Source organism: Thecamonas trahens (assembly GCF_000142905.1).
Source record: "Thecamonas trahens ATCC 50062 unplaced genomic scaffold supercont1.9, whole genome shotgun sequence".
Lineage (NCBI taxonomy): Eukaryota > Apusomonadida > Apusomonadidae > Thecamonas > Thecamonas trahens.
In genome coordinates, this window is record NW_013657671.1 from 74,886 (window position 1) to 93,926 (window position 19,041).

At 64.4% G+C, this 19,041-nt stretch overlaps 8 protein-coding genes across 8 annotated transcripts; 5 read left to right on the plus strand and 3 right to left on the minus strand.

Moving 5' to 3' along the window:
* Positions 1 to 497: 497 nt before the first annotated feature.
* AMSG_02243 (uncharacterized protein) lies at positions 498 to 1,523 on the plus strand (the record flags this gene model as incomplete). Its single annotated transcript, XM_013905339.1, has 1 exon — positions 498 to 1,523. The coding sequence occupies one exon, from the start codon at positions 498 to 500 to the stop codon at positions 1,521 to 1,523; it is 1,026 nt and encodes a 341-aa protein (XP_013760793.1).
* Positions 1,524 to 1,686: 163 nt separating this feature from the next.
* Positions 1,687 to 3,291, plus strand: AMSG_02244 (uncharacterized protein; the record flags this gene model as incomplete). Its single annotated transcript, XM_013905340.1, has 1 exon — positions 1,687 to 3,291. One exon carries the CDS (start codon positions 1,687 to 1,689, stop codon positions 3,289 to 3,291), a length of 1,605 nt encoding a protein of 534 aa, XP_013760794.1.
* AMSG_02245 (DnaJ subfamily B protein) lies at positions 3,166 to 4,516 on the minus strand. Its single transcript, XM_013905341.1, has one exon. It carries the CDS (start codon positions 4,475 to 4,477, stop codon positions 3,308 to 3,310), a length of 1,170 nt encoding a protein of 389 aa, XP_013760795.1. The 5' UTR covers positions 4,478 to 4,516; the 3' UTR covers positions 3,166 to 3,307.
* Positions 4,517 to 4,706: 190 nt separating this feature from the next.
* Positions 4,707 to 7,246, minus strand: AMSG_02246 (uncharacterized protein). Its single transcript, XM_013905342.1, has one exon. The coding sequence runs from the start codon at positions 7,168 to 7,170 to the stop codon at positions 4,711 to 4,713; it is 2,460 nt and encodes an 819-aa protein (XP_013760796.1). The 5' UTR covers positions 7,171 to 7,246; the 3' UTR covers positions 4,707 to 4,710.
* A 985-nt stretch (positions 7,247 to 8,231) lies between these two features.
* On the plus strand, positions 8,232 to 9,342 carry AMSG_02247 (flagellar associated protein; the record flags this gene model as incomplete). The annotated part of the gene is made up of 1 exon (XM_013905343.1): positions 8,232 to 9,342. The coding sequence occupies exon 1, from the start codon at positions 8,317 to 8,319 to the stop codon at positions 9,340 to 9,342; it is 1,026 nt and encodes a 341-aa protein (XP_013760797.1). The 5' UTR covers positions 8,232 to 8,316.
* Positions 9,343 to 9,650: 308 nt separating this feature from the next.
* AMSG_02248 (uncharacterized protein) lies at positions 9,651 to 12,970 on the plus strand. Its single transcript, XM_013905344.1, has one exon. It carries the CDS (start codon positions 9,685 to 9,687, stop codon positions 12,925 to 12,927), a length of 3,243 nt encoding a protein of 1,080 aa, XP_013760798.1. The 5' UTR covers positions 9,651 to 9,684; the 3' UTR covers positions 12,928 to 12,970.
* A 279-nt stretch (positions 12,971 to 13,249) lies between these two features.
* Positions 13,250 to 16,567, plus strand: AMSG_02249 (insulin-degrading enzyme). The gene is made up of 2 exons (XM_013905345.1): positions 13,250 to 13,383; positions 13,656 to 16,567. The coding sequence occupies exons 1-2, from the start codon at positions 13,257 to 13,259 to the stop codon at positions 16,460 to 16,462; spliced, it is 2,934 nt and encodes a 977-aa protein (XP_013760799.1). The 5' UTR covers positions 13,250 to 13,256; the 3' UTR covers positions 16,463 to 16,567.
* On the minus strand, positions 16,411 to 18,999 carry AMSG_02250 (uncharacterized protein; the record flags this gene model as incomplete). The annotated part of the gene is made up of 2 exons (XM_013905346.1): positions 16,411 to 18,820; positions 18,934 to 18,999. The coding sequence occupies 2 exons, from the start codon at positions 18,997 to 18,999 to the stop codon at positions 16,472 to 16,474; spliced, it is 2,415 nt and encodes an 804-aa protein (XP_013760800.1). The 3' UTR covers positions 16,411 to 16,471.
* Positions 19,000 to 19,041: the final 42 nt, after the last annotated feature.

The window sequence follows — 19,041 nt, forward strand, 5'->3', positions numbered from 1 at the left end:
ATTGATTACCAACCTACTATACCCCCCCCCTCCCCCCCCCCCCCCCCATTCGCCACCGCCACCCGACCGTTGCCCCGCCCCCCACTCCACTGGCCACCACCCGGACTACCCCCATGTCGCGGTCCATCTCTGGAGGCAACGACATGCCCGAGTGGCGGCGACGAACATTGAGCCTTCTCAACACATCACCAAGTGCCCGCAGCTCGTCTGCATCCCCACGTGCTCCTGTTCGTCCCTCGCCCGACCCGGCCACGGCGGCCCGAGTCGCCTACTGGCTCAAGCAGAGTCCGCCGCCCGCCGCCACCGCCAGCTCCGCACACACGTCGCAGTTTCCCGCCAACTCTTTCGCCCGCTCACCATCACCCATCTCGCACACACTCTCGATGGAAGGATCGGCTTTGTCTCGCCCGATGTCGCCCACCACCGCCGCTGCCGCCCGCTACGTCGCTCGCCATCGCTCTACCCTCAACACCCCCAACGAGCTGAGGCTACAGGAGATGCGCGACAGATCGACGCCGCCGCCAACCCCGATGGTCCCGCCGCGGAACAAGCCGAGTGTCCTGGACGAGTCTAACATTGCCCCACCGAGACTGGATCAGGTGTCGGACGCATGCGAGGTCGAGGCTGAGGCTGAGGCTGAGGCTGAGGCTGAGCCGGAGCCGGAGCCGGAGGCCTCGGCCGAGTCCGAGGCCGATGCCAAAGTCCGCATGCTGGCTGAAGAGCTCAAGGCTGCGCATGCGCGTGCGCTTGAGGATCGTGAGCTGATTCACACCTCGCAAGCTGGGTACAAGGCCCATGTCGAGCTCCTGGAGGACCGCGTGGAGGCGCTTGAGGCCGAGCTTGCCGCAGAGCGGCAAGATCGCAAGGCCGCAGACGCTGCCAAGGCCGTCAATGTCAAGCGCATTGCAGATTTGCAGGCCGAGCTCGGTAAGGCCAAGCGGAATCAAGCCAAGCTCGTGGCTGCGCTCGACAAGACCCGGTCCAAGCTTGCCGCCGCTCTTGCCGACGCCGACTCGCAACGCTCGGCACTCACCCAGCAGCTTGACGCCGCCCACGGCAAGCTGGCCAACACCGAGCTTCTGCTCCAGGCCCGCGACCGCCAGCTTGTCCAATCCCGCGCTGCCTTCAACCTCCGTGTCGGTGAGCTGGAGGATCTTGCCCATCACGCCACCGCCCGTCTCCGGTCGTCGCAAGCCCTCACCGATCCGGCCGCCTACATCCCACGCCACGCTCACGACGCGCTCCGAGCCAAGCTAGACAAAGCGCGGGCCGAGATCCGCGACCTCAAGCGGGCCCTTGCCCGGGCCCATCATCCGCCGGTGGCCGCCATCGACTTTGTGGCTTCAGGCACACCCTCTTATCTCTCTCATCCGGCCACAAGCCACGATGACGACACTTCTGTCGACCACTCTCGATCTCTCCACCAGCGCCGCCCTCCGTCGGCCTCACCAGAGCATCCCAAGCTGTTCAAGGTCACCGCCAACCTCACATCGTACGAAACTGACCGCCAGGCCTACGCGTAACACGCCCACACCACCATCCATCGCCCATTTGCTGTCCATCGCTCCCCACCTTTGCCTCTATCGTGTTGCCCCCCATTTGGCGCGCGCCAAACGTCACAGGCACCGCCGCCACCACCACCACCACCCACCGCACCACCACCACCACACACGTCACTCCGTCCACATGTCTGCACCGGCCAAGCCTCAGTCACTTCCGTCTCGGGAATGTGGCGAGTCTGGCGAGTCTGGCGGGCGTGTCCGTGTCCGTGTTCGCAAGGCCAAGTCGGGCAAGAAGGCCAAGTCGGGCAAGGCGGCTGCATCGGGGACGACGGCTGGATCAGGCAACAAGGCAACATACACCACAAACGGCGGAAAGCACTCGATTGGTGCCTCGATCGCAGTCGGGGCCAGGTGGGAGGCTTATCGGGCCCAGACGGGCGTGGTCCGTGACGGCGAGTTTGCTGGCGGGACCCGGAATCGCATCCTCCATCACGTCCTGGGCCTTGATCCCGAGTGTCCGCCGTCGTCCGAGGCTGCTCGGTCGTTTGTCTACACCTATGACATGATGTACACCGGGAACGAGCTCCTGGCGGCGCTGGCGGACATGTTCTCCATGCGTGAGGCGCTGGAGCAGCTTGCCGGCGCGTCGATGGCGGCCATGCAGGTCTTTGTCATTGGCCTCTCCAAAGCCCGAGCCAGTGTTGTTGCTTTTCTTGACGAGTGGATCACGCTCCGTCCGCATGCCTTTGCCGCCAATAACGGCGAGCTGATGAACGCCGCGCTCGGATTCATGTCGCAGGCGCTGGTGGCGCCGGGCGTCGAGGCTGGCCAGCGCGCCAAGCTCGAGCAGATGGCCCGAAGCCTGGTCGTCGCCGGCCCGCTACCGGGTTCGAGCGGGCCAAGTGTCCCGTATCTCGACGCTGGCGGGAGCTCGGACTCCCGTGGGGGCTCGGGTGCCACTCTGGCAGTGGCCACGCTTGCGCTCGGCTCGCCGGCACAGGTTGCCGAGCAGATCACGCTCCTGCAGCACCGTGCGTTTTCGGACATTGTGCCCGGCGAGCTGCTGGGACTCGGCGGCGAGCCGAGCGCTGCCGAGCTGCGCGCGGCCTCCCCGGGTCTCGCAGTCTCGCTCGCCCTCTCCGAGACGCTCTCGATGTGGGTCCTCAATGCGGTCTTGCAGGAGCCGTCCAAGTCGCGGCGAATTGCCGTCCGCGACTTTTTCCTCGCACTCTCCAAGGCCTGCTTTGACATGGACAACGTGTGCGGGGCGCGCGATGTGCTCATGGCGCTAGACCACTCGCTCATCTCAAACCTCAAGGAGCACACAGCCGAGTGGCGCGGCGCCGACTCGGAGTACTACACCACGTACATTCCAGTCTATCTCGATGCGAGGCACCTCAAGGTCCGCGAGCTAATGATGAGCCGGCCGCGGCCGACGGTTCCTGTCGTTGTCGCCTTCAAGTACTGGTCCGTCCAGGCCGACATGAAGACTCCGCTGGTACTCGACACGCAGTCGTCGCTCTCGCCAGGCAGCGGGCCTGCGCTAGCCCGCGACCCCGGGCCCGAGACCCAGTGGTACTCGATGGACAAGGTTCGCATTCTCGGCTCGACCGCGGCGGAGCTCGCCTCGCTGCAGGGCGGCGAGTACTTTTTCGAGCCGGATGCGGCAATCTCTTCGTTTATCACCGCTCTGCCGGCCCGCCTCTGGCCGATGCGCAAGCTGGAGAAGCAGGCCGACGCCATCGACCCGATGGATCCAGCGCTGGCGGCGGCGCTCGGCCTCGCATGAGTGCCTGCTCGCGGCGTCAGTGCGACTGGACGACCCGGTACGACGAGATCGGCTGCGACGGGTCGAGCTTCGACGGCGAGCACGCAGGCGTGGCAAATTCATGCGCCACGCGGGTGGCCTCTTCCTTAGATGCCCGTGGCGCGCTCGCTGCCTCCTGGACCAGCCGCTGGTGCACGGCTGACTGGTGGCGGCACTCGGCAGCAAGGTACGCTCGCCAGTCGGACGCTACTTGTCGCTCGACAGCCAAGAGGCTGCTCGCCGACGTGGCCACCGAAGCGTCAAAGTCCGGCTTGACAAAGTATATGATGCCTTCGGCGCGGGTGAACCGCGGAACCGCGTACGTTGCGTCGCGGAAGAGCGAGTAGCTCGGGTCCGCCGCGCCCGAATCGGTGGCCGACAGCAGGACCATGACCAGCACAAAGAGCAGCGGCAGCATTTGCGCAATGTTAAAGGTAAAAGCCCCGCCATCAGAGCCTGCAAAAGGGCTCCGTCCGCGCTGGAACCCGCCGCCACGCCCGCCAGCCCGGTAGTGTCCGCTCTGCCGCGCAAAGTGCGTCCGGAACAGCTGCTCAAAGATGTCGTCCGGATGCATCGGGTACTCGGGTCGCGCCCGTGGCGCCGCCGCCGCGTCCTCGCGATCAAACCCAATCGAGTCGTAGTCGCTCCGCCGGCTCTCGTCGCTGAGGCAGTCGTACGCCTTTTGCACCGAGGTGAACGCCTCCTTGGCCCCTGGCGCCGTGTTCTTGTCCGGATGCAGCTTGAGCGCCATCTTGCGATACGCCTTTTTGATCTCTTTGCCCGATGCCGTCTTGGCCACGCCCAACACTGCATAGTAGTCGTTCTTGGCCTGCAGCACCTTCCGGATGACGTCCACGTGGCCTTGCGGCACAGCGCTCGTCCCTCCTGCCGCCGCCTTGCCTCCTCCTGCCGAGCCAGCTCCTCCTGCTGCCGACGACGACGACGCCGCCGCCGCCGAGCTCCCACCCCCGCCACTTCCGCCACTTCCGCCACGTCCACCACCACTCCCGCCCTCGGCCTCGGCAATGGTCTGCAGCACCTGCCGTGCGTCTGGGTTCTCGTGGAGCTGGAGCGACTTTGAGGCAAACTTGCGGGCTCGGGCAAAGTCACCGCGGGCAAGAGCCTTACGGGCAATGTCCACGCACCGCTGCGCCTCGTCTGCGTTCATACTACCTCCTTCCACGCTTGCCGCAACCGTTTCTTCCCTGTGCGTCAAGTGGGTGACCCTGTTTCCCCCTGTCCCCGCATTCCCTAGCCCCCCCTGCCCCTGCCCCCCCCATGACTCTGCCCCTCCTGCCCCCTCCCGAACCCTCTCCCCATTGGTGACGTCGCCAGGATCAGATCAGCTGCTGCCACCTGCCCCCCCCCTTTTCTGACTCCAACTGTATTTCCCCCATAACCTTACTGCAGCTTCTTCATTACCGCACGCTGAAAGAGCTCGTTTTGCTCGCGATGCTTGGCGGTGATGGTTCGGTACTCGCTACGGGCGGCCTTGGCAACCTCCAGCGCGTTGATGTATGCCTGCTCGGACGTGCTGACAAAGTCGCGGAGGATCTGCAGCGGACCGGCGAGTGTCGTGTTGACATCCTCAAGCAAGGCAGGGCCCTTGGCAGAGAAAACGATGAGTGAGCCCGGGTGCGCGCGAGAGCCGCGGATCGCTGCCGTCCCATCAATGCCCTCGCCGCTGCCTTCGCCGCTGTCAAAGACCCGCGAGGCTTCGGCGACCTTGGACCCTGTGGCGGCATCGAGCACAACAAGCGCGCTTCGGAGCTGCGCGAGGAGAAGCGGCGGCCCTTCCGGATCACCTGCATCCGGTACCGCCTTGAGCTGGACAACGTTGGTCCCGAGGCCCTCGATCGACACGTACGGGTAAGCAGCAAAGCCCATCCGGAGCGGTCGCGCTGCCTTGCGTGCCTCTGCTTCCGAGTCCGAGTACGACGAGTCCGAGTCCGAGTCCGAGTCCGAGTCCGAGTCAAGTGCCCCGTCATCCCCGCTTGCTTCGAGTCCAACCCGGTACCCGGTGATGGCGCGCCCACGGATGCCGCCGGTGCCGACCATGACGTAGGCCGCCAGTCGTCCGGCCAGGGTCATAACGTGGACGTCGACGGCAGTGACGAGGCCGCGGACTGCGGCCTGCCGCCCGACTTGTCGCCGGCTAGCCATGTCCCACAGCGTAAGCGTGCCGTCCTTGGCCGCTGTCAGCAGCAGCCGGCCGCCGATCATCCGCATGGCGGTCCCGGTCGACGGCTCAAAGCCCGAGGTCTTGGCTCCACCGGTCAGCTTTTCCACCGACTGGTAGATGAACCGCCGCGACGAGAGCCGCAGCACCTCCCACACATGGATTGTCGCGTCGTTTTCCTCACTCGACCAGAACGTGCCCGCCACAAGGCCAAAGACCAGGCCTGCTACCGGTGAGAGCGAAGCTGCAGGCACCGTCAGTAGCAAGTTGAGCGAGCCCTGCGAAAAGGCGAGCACGTTGCGGCCCGAAGCCACAAACACCAGCCGGCTCGTGGCATCGACAAGAGCCACGCCCAGCGACGCTGCTGCGCTCGACGACACATACGTCGCATGCACAAGCTTAGGTCGCGCCCGTGAGCAGAGCTTCCACAGCCCCACCATCCGCGCCACGCTGTGGATCGTGATAAACACGCCGCGCTTGATGCTCGCCCGCAGGACCAGGTTTGCCGCAGACAGCGTGTGGTCGTCGACGTCAACGGCAGGCCCCATCTCGTCGGACGGCTTGGTCGTGCCCTTGCCCGGCACCGCCATCGACGTCGAGTCGGGTAGCGCCACTGCAGCAAGGTTGACAGCGTGATGGAATGCGCCGTCGGCGGCCCGTTCACCGCCAGGTACAACCGCCAGCTGTCCGTCGCGCGAGCCCAGAATCCAAACAGAGCCCGTACCTGACGGCAGCGCCAGCTCCAGCGCCGACAGCACGCTCACCTGCGGCGTTAGCCTCCCCGCCAGTGGGGAGAGCTGAAGGACCGCCGGGCGGAAAATAGGCTTGGGTGGTGCAGACGGCGGCGGTGGGAGCGGCGGCGGCGGCACAATGCTGGCCTTTCGCAGAGTCGTCGGATGCGCTCGCCACGCCTTGCCCACCGCCGACCGCCACTTGGCCGACAGCGCCTTGCCCTTGGCCTTGGTCTTGGTCGAGTTCTTCCACTCGGTACCCTTACCTATCTCGCTCGTCCCTGCCGAGTACAGGGTGTAGATCCGGGCCGGCGGCGGCTCGCGCGACTGCTGCGGTGCTGAAATCCCGTCAGGCGTCACCGTCGCAATGTCAAACCCGTTGAGCTCGCGGACCGCCGCCGGCGACGACAGCCGTGAGGGGTACTCGATGGTTACAATCGACGCAATCCAGATGATGCCCTTGAGCACCGGCTCGTTCCCACCACCAGTCCCGACCTCGCCCTCGCGACGCCAGCCCTTCTTCACCGCGTAGTACTCCAGCCGATCGTGGAAGAGCCGAAACAGTCGAGTGTCAAAGCCCTTGTGCCTGCTCTTGCCCGACGACTTGACGAGCAGGCCCTCTAGAATGACATCGTCGCCATCGGCCTTGCTCCGCCACTCTGTCTCGTACATGCCCATCAGCACAGCATCATCAGTCCCCACATGGACCACAGCCTTCTCTTCCAGCCCCGCCTCTTGCAGCGATTCCCCATGCGGCAGCGGATCGTATCGATGTCCCGCCCGCACAACCAGCTCGCTTGATGCCACTCCTGCCAGCGCCGGAAACCGTGCTTGTGCCAGCTGAACAAGCTCTCTCACAGCAGCATCATCATCAACCTGAACCACCTTGGTCATCGATGGCGTCGATGATGGCATGGGCGCATGGAGCACGAGGACCAACCGGACAACCATACTCTCTCTCTCTCACACACACTCACGCGCGCTTTCTCTCTGTCTCTCTCTCCGTCCGTCCGTCCCTCCCTCCTCCCGGCGTTGTCTTCTCAACCTGGCGACAAGTCTGACTCTAGCCTATGTCTGCATCCGCCTCTCCCCGTCACGCCGGTTACGGTCGCTGTTGTTGTCGTTGTCGTTGGCCGTCGTTGCCTCGTCACTCGCTCCCCACCGCCACCCAGGCATACTTTGGACCGTACACACGGAAATAGAAAATATCGACATGTGTGACTCTCTCCATGACATAGCCAAGATTGTGCACATGTCATACATGTGTGTAAAGTGCTTGATGGGGGGGGTAATACCGCAGATCGGGCTTGGATAACCCCAGGTCCCGCTCTTGGCTCCTGCCAGTGTGGATTGGCGCCTTGCCACCCCCACCCCCACCTCAACTGCTCGTATGGCACGTATCCTGGTGATCCTTGTCCCTCCACACCACCTCACCTGACCAACACTCCCTTTCTACGTATGTACTATATGTCAGGACAACCATACCTTCTTTTCCATACAGTTATGGCCAGATCGAGGATGATTGCACGCACCGGCCTGCGGCAGTGCCATCCGCCGGACAGTAGCCGTTGGGGCCGAGCAAAGAGGGGGGGACAACGGGCACGACACCGACTGACACTCCACCACCACCACCACCACCACCACCACTACCACTACACCTACCCATCCACCACACACACACACACATCCACACGTGCAGTACTTATGGCATCCACTCGGTCGTATGACCGCAACCCGGAAATCATGGCGGTAGGTCGGGTGCCCGGCGGGGCGGGAAGCGGCGGGAAGGGGGGGGGGCGCCACGGCGGGTGCTCCTCCTCAGTCTTGGGGGGATCTGAGATGGACATGACTAACAGGAGGGAGACGGGATAGGCTGGTGTGCGGTCGTCGACAGGAGCGAGCTCAACGGCTCAGTGTTTGAAGTCGCCTGGGCGGGCAGCCACACCCGAGACGGTCAGGCGGTTCCGGTCGACGTATTTGAGGCAGCCTGGAGAGAGGACGAGGAATCATGTGACGGTGGACGATCCGCCGCCGAGGCCAGATGCGTACTCGTACGGAGTGAGGACAAACCATGGGCCTGACTCGACCGCGGCTCTGATGAAGCTGCCGTACAAGTCGGAGCTCCTGGCGGAGGCCGAGGAGATCTACGAGGAGGCCACCTTCAAGGGGAGGGTGTACCGGCGGCTGGGTGCAGCGCCGGCAACGTCGCGTGGCGCAAAGCTTCCGCAAGCTGTCCGCAATCCAGAGTACCGCTTCGGCATTGCCTCGGACTCGTCGATGTCGGCCAAGGAGCTCATCCAGCCATCTGACGGCGAGAACGTCGAGGAGACCGATCCACGCATTGTGGAGATGTACAAAAAGTCGCACCGGGCATACGCGCCTGGCGAGCAAGTCCGCACTGGGCTCTCGATGCGCAACATCGATCCTGCCACCCACCGGTTCGGGGCGCGGGCGGAGCGCTCGTACAACGAGGGCGGCGTCGCCGGCGTCCTCACCTGGACCAACGACGTGGAAGGTGGCGACCACACGGCGGTGCTTGTGCCCAAGCACATGGCCGAGCTCCACGCCAAGACCCAGCCACGGGTCGGCGTTTCGCGCTCGCGGGCGCTGCTGGCCACCGGCGAGGTGCCGGACAAGGCCTTTGGCACCGTCTCGCGGACCGACTCGATCGGAGCCGGCGAGCTCATCCACAACTCGCTGCCTTCAGAGCTGCTCGCCGAGGATCCGTCGCTGGGCAGGCCAGAGGTGCCCAAGGGCCGTCCGCGGGGCACTGGCCGCGTTGACCGCGACCGCGTCTACGGCGTGCCGTCCATCCGGTCCGACGTCCCACCTCCGGGCGTCCGCAAGCTCGACGACCGTCAGAATTACGGCGACGAGAAGGGCGCGTGGGAGCTGCTCAACCCTTCGCCATACCACACCATCGGTGTCACCGAGGACGACTTTCTTACTCCGCTACCCAAGGCCGAGCTCCGCGACATTGTCTCTGGTGCCGGCATCGACCTCACGCCGGCAGTCTTTGACTCGGTCCACACCGCTGCTGCTGCTCTTGATCCCAATGGTCTTGTCTCCATCGAGACCTTCCGCAATGTTCTCGATGAGTTCCGTGCCCGCGGCATGGCCTAACGCTGTCGATCCTTGCGCGAGCGAGCGAGCGAGCCAGCCAGCCAGCCAGCCTCTGCGTGCCCTCGGGCATGCTGAGCTGAGTAAATCGACGCTCGATGTGACTTTTGACGCCATCGTATCGCCCAGACTCCCCACCCACCGCAGGACATCCGCCCAGCGCAGTAAGCCAGTGCGCTTGCCCATGACTCGCGTGCGACAACATGACCAAAGAGCCATCACGGCCGGCATCGCGGCATGGCGGAGAGAAGGCAGGCAGGGGGTGACCGAGGCCGGTGCGAAGGGGAACAACCGGGCACTTGTCGCATATAGGCTAGACGGGCGTGTAGGGGAAGAGGCGGAGGTATGGAACGGGTGAGGAACCTACGGTCGCGGTCCATGAACGCCATCTCGTCGCTCTCGGGAGTGGGCGCGTCGTCGCTGGAGAACCTTCAGGACGGCATGCTCGGCATGCCCTTTGCCAACCAGTTTGAACCGGCACTACGGACGCTTCAACGAGTGGCTGCCACTCCTGGTCGCGCTGTTGCTGCTCTCTCTCATCGCGTCCTTCCGAACCTCTCGCCGCCTTCTTCGGTCACTCGCTTTGCTCGCCGTGCCCGAGAAGGCGTTCTCCGCTCGCGGACCACCGCGAGGCACCGCAACAAGCGCCGCACACGCGTCCGCGTCGCCGTCGACAGTGATGCTGCTGGCCGCGGTGTCGGAAGTGGCGAGGCGGAAAGTACTGCTGACAGTGGAGATGCTGGCGATGGGCTGGACGATGAGGGCCTCACTGTCCGGGTGCATGTGAGGCAGGACTCGATCGGATCGGGCTGGGGCTCGGGCTGGGAGAGCGAGGACGAGAGCGGCGGCGGAGATAGTCCTGCTGGGCATGCTGGTCCTGTGAGTGGCTACACCTACGAGTACGAGTACGAGTACGAGTACGAGTACGAGGTGGATCTCTTTGCCGAGGTGCCGGACGAGATTGTGATGCACATCATGATCGAATGGCTCTCGGTGTACGATGTGGTCATGCTGTCGTCAACCTGCCGGCGGCTGCGGCGTCTTGGCGGCGACCGCTTGCTGTGGCGGGCCAAGTACCTTTCGCTCTTTATGCCGTTTCCGGGTATGCACCTAGTGACCGACTGGAAGAACTACTTTGTGACCAAGGTGGAGACGGAGCAAAACTGGAACTACGGGCGGTGCCAGTGTTTTGATCTGGACTTGAGCATTGCCGACGACGTGGCGGCGCTGGCGGGGCTTGATGCTGCTGACAACCTCCCGTCGCCGCACATTGCGCGGTTTGTCAAGATTGTCGAGCCGTGGATTGTGGTCGCCGACGAGCGCGGCCAGGTCCTTGTCTACTCGCTGGTGACCCACCGGGTGGAGGATGTGATGATGACGTTTGGCAAGGCGCTGTGCATGGACTTTGACGGCGAGCAAGTGGTTATTGGTGGCGAACCTTCACGGGTGGCGCTCTACTCGGTCCACACCTCGACCCGGACCCACGAGTTTGTGGGCCACAACGACTCAGTCACGTGCGTGGTTCTTGCCGGCGGCCTAGTCGGCTCGGGCTCGTTTGACGGTACCGTGAGAGTGTGGGACATGATGACCGGCGAGTGCCTCACTGTTGTCCACCACCTCAACTTTGTCTCGTCGATCGACATCGACGACGGGACGCTGGTCTCAGCCTCGCGCGCCGACCGCCACATCAAGGTCTGGGACATTTCCAGCGGCACCGAGCTGGCGACGCTCGAGCTGCGAAGGGCAGTTACCCGAGTTCAGTTCAACGGCGGCGAGCTGGTTGCCTCGCTTGCCTCGTGCCTCCGCATGGAGCTGTGGGACCTCGCGAGCTGTACCAAGGCCAAGACGCTGCGAGTCACCTCGCGGCAGCATGTCGGCCATCTGCAAATTGACGGGCGCCGGTTGGTGGCGGGCGCCAGCTCGCAGCTCACTGTCTACGACACGTCTGCAGTCTCGTGCATCAACATCGGCTCCGAGTTTGGCTTTGGCGTCTCCATCACCCGTGCCTTTGGTGCAGAGATCGAGCCGCTCTATGCGCTCTCGGGCCACATCGCCGAGATCAGCAGTCTTGCTTTTGACGAGTGGCGCATTGTGTCGGCCTCGGCCGACGGCGTCAAGCTCTGGAACTTTGTGCCTGTCCAAGACGACGCGCCCGACGGCGCCATTGCGCCGTCGCCTCGGCTGGCGCAGCTGCGGGCGCTGCCGCGACTCAAGGAAAAGTTCTCACTTGCGCTCCCGCTCGCCACTGGTTGGTCGCGTCGGACGTCGTCGCCAGAGCCCACGCCACGGACTGTAGCGTACGCTGACATAATGCGGCTCGAGAACCGGGCGCGGGTGGCGGATGTCGCAGGCCCGTCGGGTGGCTCGCAGGCGGCGGCGTCGACAGCCGAGACGTCCGGCGGCGGCAGCGCGCACACCACTGCGGTTAGCGAGCCTGACCTGCCGGGCACTGAGCCGGCAGCTGGCGCGAGTGATGACGCCATCGTGGACTCACCAATGGCGATGCGTCGGAGCTCGAGCTCGCGCCGGCTCCGCGAAGTGTCTGTACGCGAGTTGTGGGCGTGGGTGGTCCAGCACCCGTGGTTCCAATTCCCGGTCCTCCTCTACGTGTGGTACCTGTGGGTAGCATACGAGTCGGGCGTGGAGTACTCGAACGCGCTCTCGAAGCGTGCGTCGAATCCCGTGCGCAAGTGGGTGCGGTCGTCGCTGATCTGGATGCCGCTGGCATTGCCTGCGGGAATGATGGCAGGCTTTGCGCTGCTGACCGAGGTGCCGATGCGGCGGCGACCCGAAGTGTATGTAGGCGTGTTCTGTGGGCTGGTGCTCCCATGGGTGGTGCACTCGTACCGGCGGCCGAAGATCATCACGCGGTGGATGCGGCTGCTGTTTTCTGTCCTCGAGTTTGTACTCATCATGGTGACGTGCGTGGTGCTCATCGAGATGTGCGCGTCCGAGGTAGTGATGTGGCGACTGCACTGCGTGGTCTCTGCAGGCTACTCTGTGGGCAAGGGCCTGCTCTACTCTGTGGCCGCGCTCGAGCCGTCGCGACAGTACGAGATGCAGACGACACTCTTCTACACCCCGCTCATCGGACTTGCCACCGGGACAGCGTTTGCGGTTGATGGGGCGCGGTCTGCGGTCCTGATCATCATCTCGATTGTGTTCTCGTTCCTCCACGCCGCCACCGACGGCGCGACCGGCGACGTGATGGACAACATGTTCTCGGTGGTGGCAGCCTCGTTCCTGGGGGTGGCCTTTCCGTTCTCGGCAGACCTCATGCTCACCGCCATCGAGTTTTCGGTCCACTGGGCCCTGGTCCACGTTGTCGACAAGTCGTCGGTCGACGAGTGGTGGGAGGCGTGGCTTGCCGACCACCGGTCGGGCTTCTCCACCACATACATCCGCCTGGCCTCGTTCTTTGTCGTCGGCGCCTCGTCGCTCGCCTTTATCAAGTACGTCCGCAAGTCAAGGTTCCACACTTGGCGCGAGCCCATCATCCGAGTCTCGTTCTGGGTCTACTGGCTCCTTCTCTTTGGCGTCATCTACGACATGTGGGTATGGATGTGGGCCAAGCTCCCTGTCTCGTGACCCATGCCGATCAATGTGCCAAAATGAACCTTGTAATAGCTACGGTGCAGTTTTCGATCGTCCCGCCACGGTCGCCGCAGTCGCCGTCACGGTTGCGACAGATGGTAACTACAAGTGCGCTAGCTAGCACAGGCCAAGTGTGGTTTTGTGCTGCTCGTCCTCGTACGTCACCACTTGTCGTGTAGCAACAGACCTGAGCATCGACCAAGACTATCCCATCCTCCACACTGTCACGTAATCTGGGCTTCCCTTTGCTTACGCTCACCAACTCACTTGTGCTGCTCCTCTGTCTTGTACTTGTCTCTACCGCCTTGCCCCTCTGTGGTTCCATGTCGTCGAGTGCGACCTGTGCTGACACGGCCTCGACCATGCCCACCATTCTCAAGCCACCGTCCGACTCTCGCGACTACCGCTACATCGAGCTGGACAACGGTCTGCGTGCCGTACTGATCTCGGGTAGGTGAAGGTGGTGATGGTGGTGGTGGTGGTGGTGGTGGAGGTGGGGGGGGGGGGAGGGCAGGACGGCGCGATCGCCAGGTTACTGGTATTGGGGGGGGAGGGGGGCAGACGGGCGCAGGCCGTGAATGGCACCAACTCACCGCGTCGCAACCGAATGGTGAATGGAACGTACGGGGACGGTTGGTCCACCTCGACCACGGTCTGACCACGGCCCGACTGCACATCGCCCACACATCGACTCTCTGGATCGACCACATCATGAAATACAGACCCGTCGTCCGAAAAGGGCGCGGCTGCGTTGGACATGGGCGTGGGTCAGATGTCGGATCCGGAGGAACTGCCTGGCCTGGCACACTTTCTGGAGCACATGCTGTTCCTGGGAACGGAAAAGTACCCGGACGAGACGGCGTACTCGTCGACGCTCAAGAAGCATGGCGGCTCTTCGAACGCATACACGCAGTTTGAGGACACGGTCTACTTTTTCGACGTTGCTGCGCCAGCGCTCAACGAGTTGCTCGACATCTTTGCGCAGTTCTTTGTGGCGCCGCTCTTCACCGCAGACGCGACCGGCCGCGAGCTGAACGCGGTCGACTCGGAGCATGCCAAGAACATGCAGGTGGACGTGTGGCGGACGATGCAGCTGATGCGGACAACGTCCAGCGAGGACTACCCGTTCTCCAAGTTTGGCACCGGCTCCAAGGAGACGCTCGAGACGACGCCGGCGGAGGCCGGCATCGACGTCCGCGACGCCCTGCTTGCCTTTCACGCCAAGTACTACTCGGCAGCGATTGCAACCCTGGCGGTGCTTGGGACCGAGTCGCTCGACGAGCTAGAGGCGACCGTCCGTACCAAGTTTGCGGCCATGCCGCGGACTGCTGATGCGCGCCCTGTTCATCGCGCCGACGGCGTTGTTGACTCCACCAACCCCGATTCACTGCCGTTTGGCGACGGCGGTGTCGGCCAGTGGTTTTCGGTCGTCCCGGTCGCTGACGCCCGCTCGGTCGCGCTCTGGTTCCCGGTCCTCCCCTGCGCGCCGCACTACAAGACGCGTCCAGCGTCGGTGCTCGGCCACCTGTTTGGCCACGAGTCTGCAGGCTCGATTCTGGCGGCGCTCAAGGCCAAGGACTGGGCGACCGGGCTCTCGGCAGGGCTTTCGGGCCTGGCCACCGCCGACTTTGACATCTTTACCGTCTCGGTCGACCTCACCGAAGCCGGCGAGGCCAACGTGACCGAGGTGGTGGCAACCATCTTTGCGTACGCGGACATGGTCCGCGCGGCCGGCCCGGCGGCGCTCGAGTGGGTCTACGACGAGCTGGTTGCCATGGGTAAGGTCTCGTTTGCGGCCAAGGAGCCGCAGGCGCCGCTCAAGACCGCGCTCTCGGTCGCATCGAACTTGCAGCGGGTGGCGCCCGAGGACGTGCTCGCGTTCTCGACCCTCTTTCTCGCTGACGCCTATGATCCGGAGCCGGTCCGTGTTCTGCTCGAGAGCCTCACCCCGACCAACGTCCGCGTCCTGCACCTCTCCAAGTCGGTGGCGCCGCTCGCCAACGCCGAGGAGCGGTGGTATGGGACTTCGTACGAGCAGCACGCACTCGACGTGGCAGCAGTGAGCAAGACCGCCGCCGAGCTCGAGGTCGAGCTCAGCCTCCCGACGCCGAACCTGTTCATCCCAACCAACCTTGAGCTCAAGAAGCTTGCTGGCGGGGCGGAAGCCGGCGAGACGTACGCGCCGGTTGTCATTGCCGACACGCCGCTGGTCAAGCTCTGGCACAAACAGGACAACACGTTTGCGACGCCCAAGGCCTCGGTGTGTGTTAAGATCAAGACACCGCTGGCGTACGCCTCGCCGCGGTCGGTCGTCCTCACTGCGCTGGCCATCAACATGATCAAGGAAGAGCTCAACACGTACGCGTACTTTGCCGAAGTCGCCGGCCTCAAGTTTGCGCTCGCCTACGATCCGCAGGGCATGGTGGTCCAGGTCTCGGGCTACAGCGACAAGCTGCCGCAGCTGCTCGAGGCTGTGGTGGGCAAGCTTGCTGCGCCGGCGCTGGATAGCGAGAGCGTGTTCCTTGCGCAAAGGGACCTCATGACGCGGGCATACCTCAACGCTCGCAAGCAGCAGCCATACATGCACGCGTTCCAGGCGGCCAAGGCCACGCTCATCGCACCCGAGTGGACGCCGGAGCAGAAGCTGGCCATCATCGGCTCCGTCAAGCTCGCCGATGTCGTCGCCTTTCTTCCGCGGCTCTTTGCCCAGTTTTCGCTCGAGGCGTTGGTCCACGGCAACGTGACACCCGACGAGGCGCTGGTGGCGGTGACCTCGCTCTCTACGGCCTTGACCGAGGCGTACTGCTCGGTCCCGCTGGCAGCCGAGCTCGCCCAGCCGCGGCGGGTGGTAGCGCTCGGCGCTTCGCGCCCAGGCGCAACAGCCCCGCTGGTGGTTGCCGAGCTCGGGCCCGACGCCGACAACGCCAACTCGGCCATTTACACCGTGTGGCAGGCCGGAGTCAACAGCCCGGCGGCCGAAGCCAAGGTCGGCCTCCTCGGACAGGTCATCAACCAGCCGGCCTTCCACGAGCTGCGAACCAAGCAGCAGCTCGGGTACATTGTTGACGTCAGTTCGAGCGAAATGGAGGGCACTGTCTGCGTCCGCGCCGTCATCCAGTCGGCGGTCAAGGACCCGGCCGCGCTCGACGCCGCACTCGACGCCGCGCTCGCGGACATCCGCGCCGAGCTGGCGCAAATGTCGGCTGAGGAGTTTAGCCAGCACGTGGCGGCGCGCAAGCTCGCGGTCTCTGAGCGGGACAAGCGCCTTGCGCAGGAGACAAACCGGTTCTGGGGCGAGATCTCCAAAGAGCGGTACGTTTTTGACCGCGTCTCGCAGGTGGTGGCGGCACTCGACGCCGTGTCGAGCGTCGACCAGCTCCTTGCCTGGTACGACGAGGTCATGGTGCCTGCCAACAAGGCCTCTTTCTACCTCTATGCCGCTGCGATGGTCGAGGCCGGTGCCAAGCTCCCTGCCGCTGTCGATGGCGTGGCCTTTAAGCGCGGTGCGTACTTGTACCCGCTGCCGTGAGATGGAGCTCTACTGGGCACTGGCCTCGGCGGCCTTGCGGGTGGCGACGACTTCGCTAATCACGTTCTTGAGAACGTTAAACGCGCCGCGCTCGATGAGGAGAAAGCGGAACGGCTTGTCGAGCTTGCCAATGGTGAGGTGGAGGTAGGTGTCGTCGTCGTCCTTTTCGAGGCGGAACTCCTTGAGGGCGCCGACCGAGGCCTCCCACATGGGCTCATCGAGCGAGTCAAGCATGCCGACGCGGGCGTTGCCGACCTCGATGTTGCGGACGGCACCGTCAAGCTTAAAGTAAAGGGTGGCTGGCGAGCCATCGAGCGAGCCGGCGTAGGTAATGGGCGACGCGGCAGAGAAGAGGGCGCAACGGGCGGCGAGCGAGACCTTGGCCACCCACTTTTTGAGCTCGCCGAGCGTCGAGGTGGCAATGTGGTACGACGACGGGAGACCGGCGTCGACAAAGAAGCAGAACTTGCGGCGGAAGGCCGCGAGAAGCTTCGAGTCGCGGACCGGGTGGAAAACGGTCGAGATGATGGGGAGGCGGAGGACCTCGCCGATGTCGAGGTCGTCGACGTTGCGCGGCATGTCGTCGTAGAACGAGAGGCAAAAGTCGGAGAGAACCGCAAACTTCCACACCCACTCGTACGCGCCCTTCATGCCCGAGTCCGCGATGCCAACATTGGCGTCGAGGTTGTCGGCCTTCAGGTGGAGCTGGACCCAGCCACGGTAGACAATGGCGCCGGTGAAGCCCGGGGCCGGCGCCGCCATGGTCATTTCGCGCATCTGGAACTGCCAGTCAAAGATGTGGGTGAGGATGCGGTCGACCCACTCGGTCCGCTCGGCCTTGGTCTTGGCTGCAAAGTTGAACGTGTGGCACAAGTTCTTGCCGTAGATGACCGAGAACTGTGTGTTGTTCTTGGAGCTTTTGAAACGGAGAAAGGCGCCGCAGAGCGGAATGGTGGCGAGGACCGGTGCGTCGGCCGAGTTGCCCTTGTGCACCACAATGTTGGCGAGCGAGACGGTGCAAAACCGCGACTTGAACTTTTTCGAGATGAGGCCCGACTCTTCAAACTCGAGCAGGCCCTGCTTGGTCACCGCGTCCTCGTCGATGTCCGAGCCCTCGTCCGAGAGCTCAAACACCTCGTCGTCTTCCATTCCGGCCACGCCCAGATCGACCGCCTCACCGAGCGGCTGGCCAGCTGCATCAAACGACTGAGTGACAACTGCCTGTTTGGCAAGGTTGATCCGCGGATCGCCCGACATCATCTGGCTAAAGCTCTGTCCGGCCTCGGCGTCGGCGGGATCCGGAACGCCGGCCGACGCCTGCCGGGTGTGGATGACGACCGGCGGCTCGACGGATGGTGCGGAATCGGTGGTGGGGAGCGGCTGGGCCTGCAGCCTTGGCTCTGGCTCCGGCTCTGGCTCTGGCTCCGGCTGCGGCTCCGGCTCCGGTTCCGGGGCACTGGCTGCAGCGGCGGCCGGCGACGACGGTTCGCCCGCATCGGATGCCTCGGAACGTGGAGTTGTTGGCGCTGAGTCGACCTGATCAAAGACGTGGGCCGAAGGGATAATAGACGGGCGACGCGATAGCTGCCCGGCCGGCATGTACTTTGCGGCGTAGGCGCGGGCAGCAGCGGGCGAGTAGCCGGCCAGGACTTCGCGGAGCGCTTGGTACTTGTCGTACAGCGGCTGGATAAACTCGGGGCCCTGTCCCATGAGCTTGGCACCCTTGATTTGGCCCTTGACGTCATGCTTGGCCGCCTCGAGCATGTCGCGGGTGGGCACAAAGTCTGCGCCGGGCCCACCGGGCGCGAGCGCGTGCTGGGCCACGACAGCCGAGCCGAGACCGGCCGACGACAGCGCCGGCACAGCGGCCTGACTGTCTGGATCGTCGGCAGCCTCGACCGAGATGACGACCGCTGGCTGCCCGCAGAGCTCAGCGCGCTGGTCGTCGGTCAGGGGCGGCGGGCCGGCACGCGAACCGAGCCACGCCCGCACCGCCTGATACCGCTCAAACAGTGGCTCGATGACAGCATCAGCGTCGCCGCGGGCCTTGGCTTGCTTAATCGCCTCCTTCTTGGCGGCCTTTTCCGCCTCGAGTACCCCAACTGCGGCCTCGGCATCGATACTCGCCACGGCCGAGCCAGGCCCGCCGCTCGGCTCCGCCACGGCCGATGCCGACTGGTTTCCAGACTCGACGGGAGACTCTCCCGAAGACACCGTCACCGATGCGGTCGCCGATGCCTTTGCCGCCGCAGCAGACCTCGCCTTTGCCGCCGCAGTCTCGAGATCATGGACCGAGGCCGAGACTGCCTTGTATTCGGAGTACACCGGCGCAATGTCTGTGTCGGCAGCACCGGATGTCTGTGTGATGGAAGGGATGGGGATGGGGGGGGAGGGTGAGTGTGAGGAGGAGGGTGGACGGGGAGGGGGAGGGGGAGGGGGAGAGGGGAGGGGGAGGGAGAGGAGGCATGTACCTTGAGCTCCTTCACCTTTGCCTTCAGCTCGTTCTTGCGGGCAATGAGCTGCTCCAGGGAGGACATGGTGGAAGGGGGGGGAAGGGCGGGGGGGGGGGGGGGGGGGGG

What these genes read in the sequence shown, in the direction of transcription:
- AMSG_02245 (XM_013905341.1), bottom strand. Translation starts at nt 4,477, where the DNA reads ATGAACGCAGACGAGGCGCAGCGGTGCGTGGACATTGCCCGTAAGGCT.
- AMSG_02249 (XM_013905345.1), top strand. Translation starts at nt 13,257, where the DNA reads ATGTCGTCGAGTGCGACCTGTGCTGACACGGCCTCGACCATGCCCACC. An exon ending in GCGTGCCGTACTGATCTCGG is followed by an intron (nt 13,384 to 13,655) that starts GTAGGTGAAGGT and finishes CATGAAATACAG; the next exon opens with ACCCGTCGTCCGAAAAGGGC.
- AMSG_02248 (XM_013905344.1), top strand. Translation starts at nt 9,685, where the DNA reads ATGGAACGGGTGAGGAACCTACGGTCGCGGTCCATGAACGCCATCTCG.
- AMSG_02246 (XM_013905342.1), bottom strand. Translation starts at nt 7,170, where the DNA reads ATGGTTGTCCGGTTGGTCCTCGTGCTCCATGCGCCCATGCCATCATCG.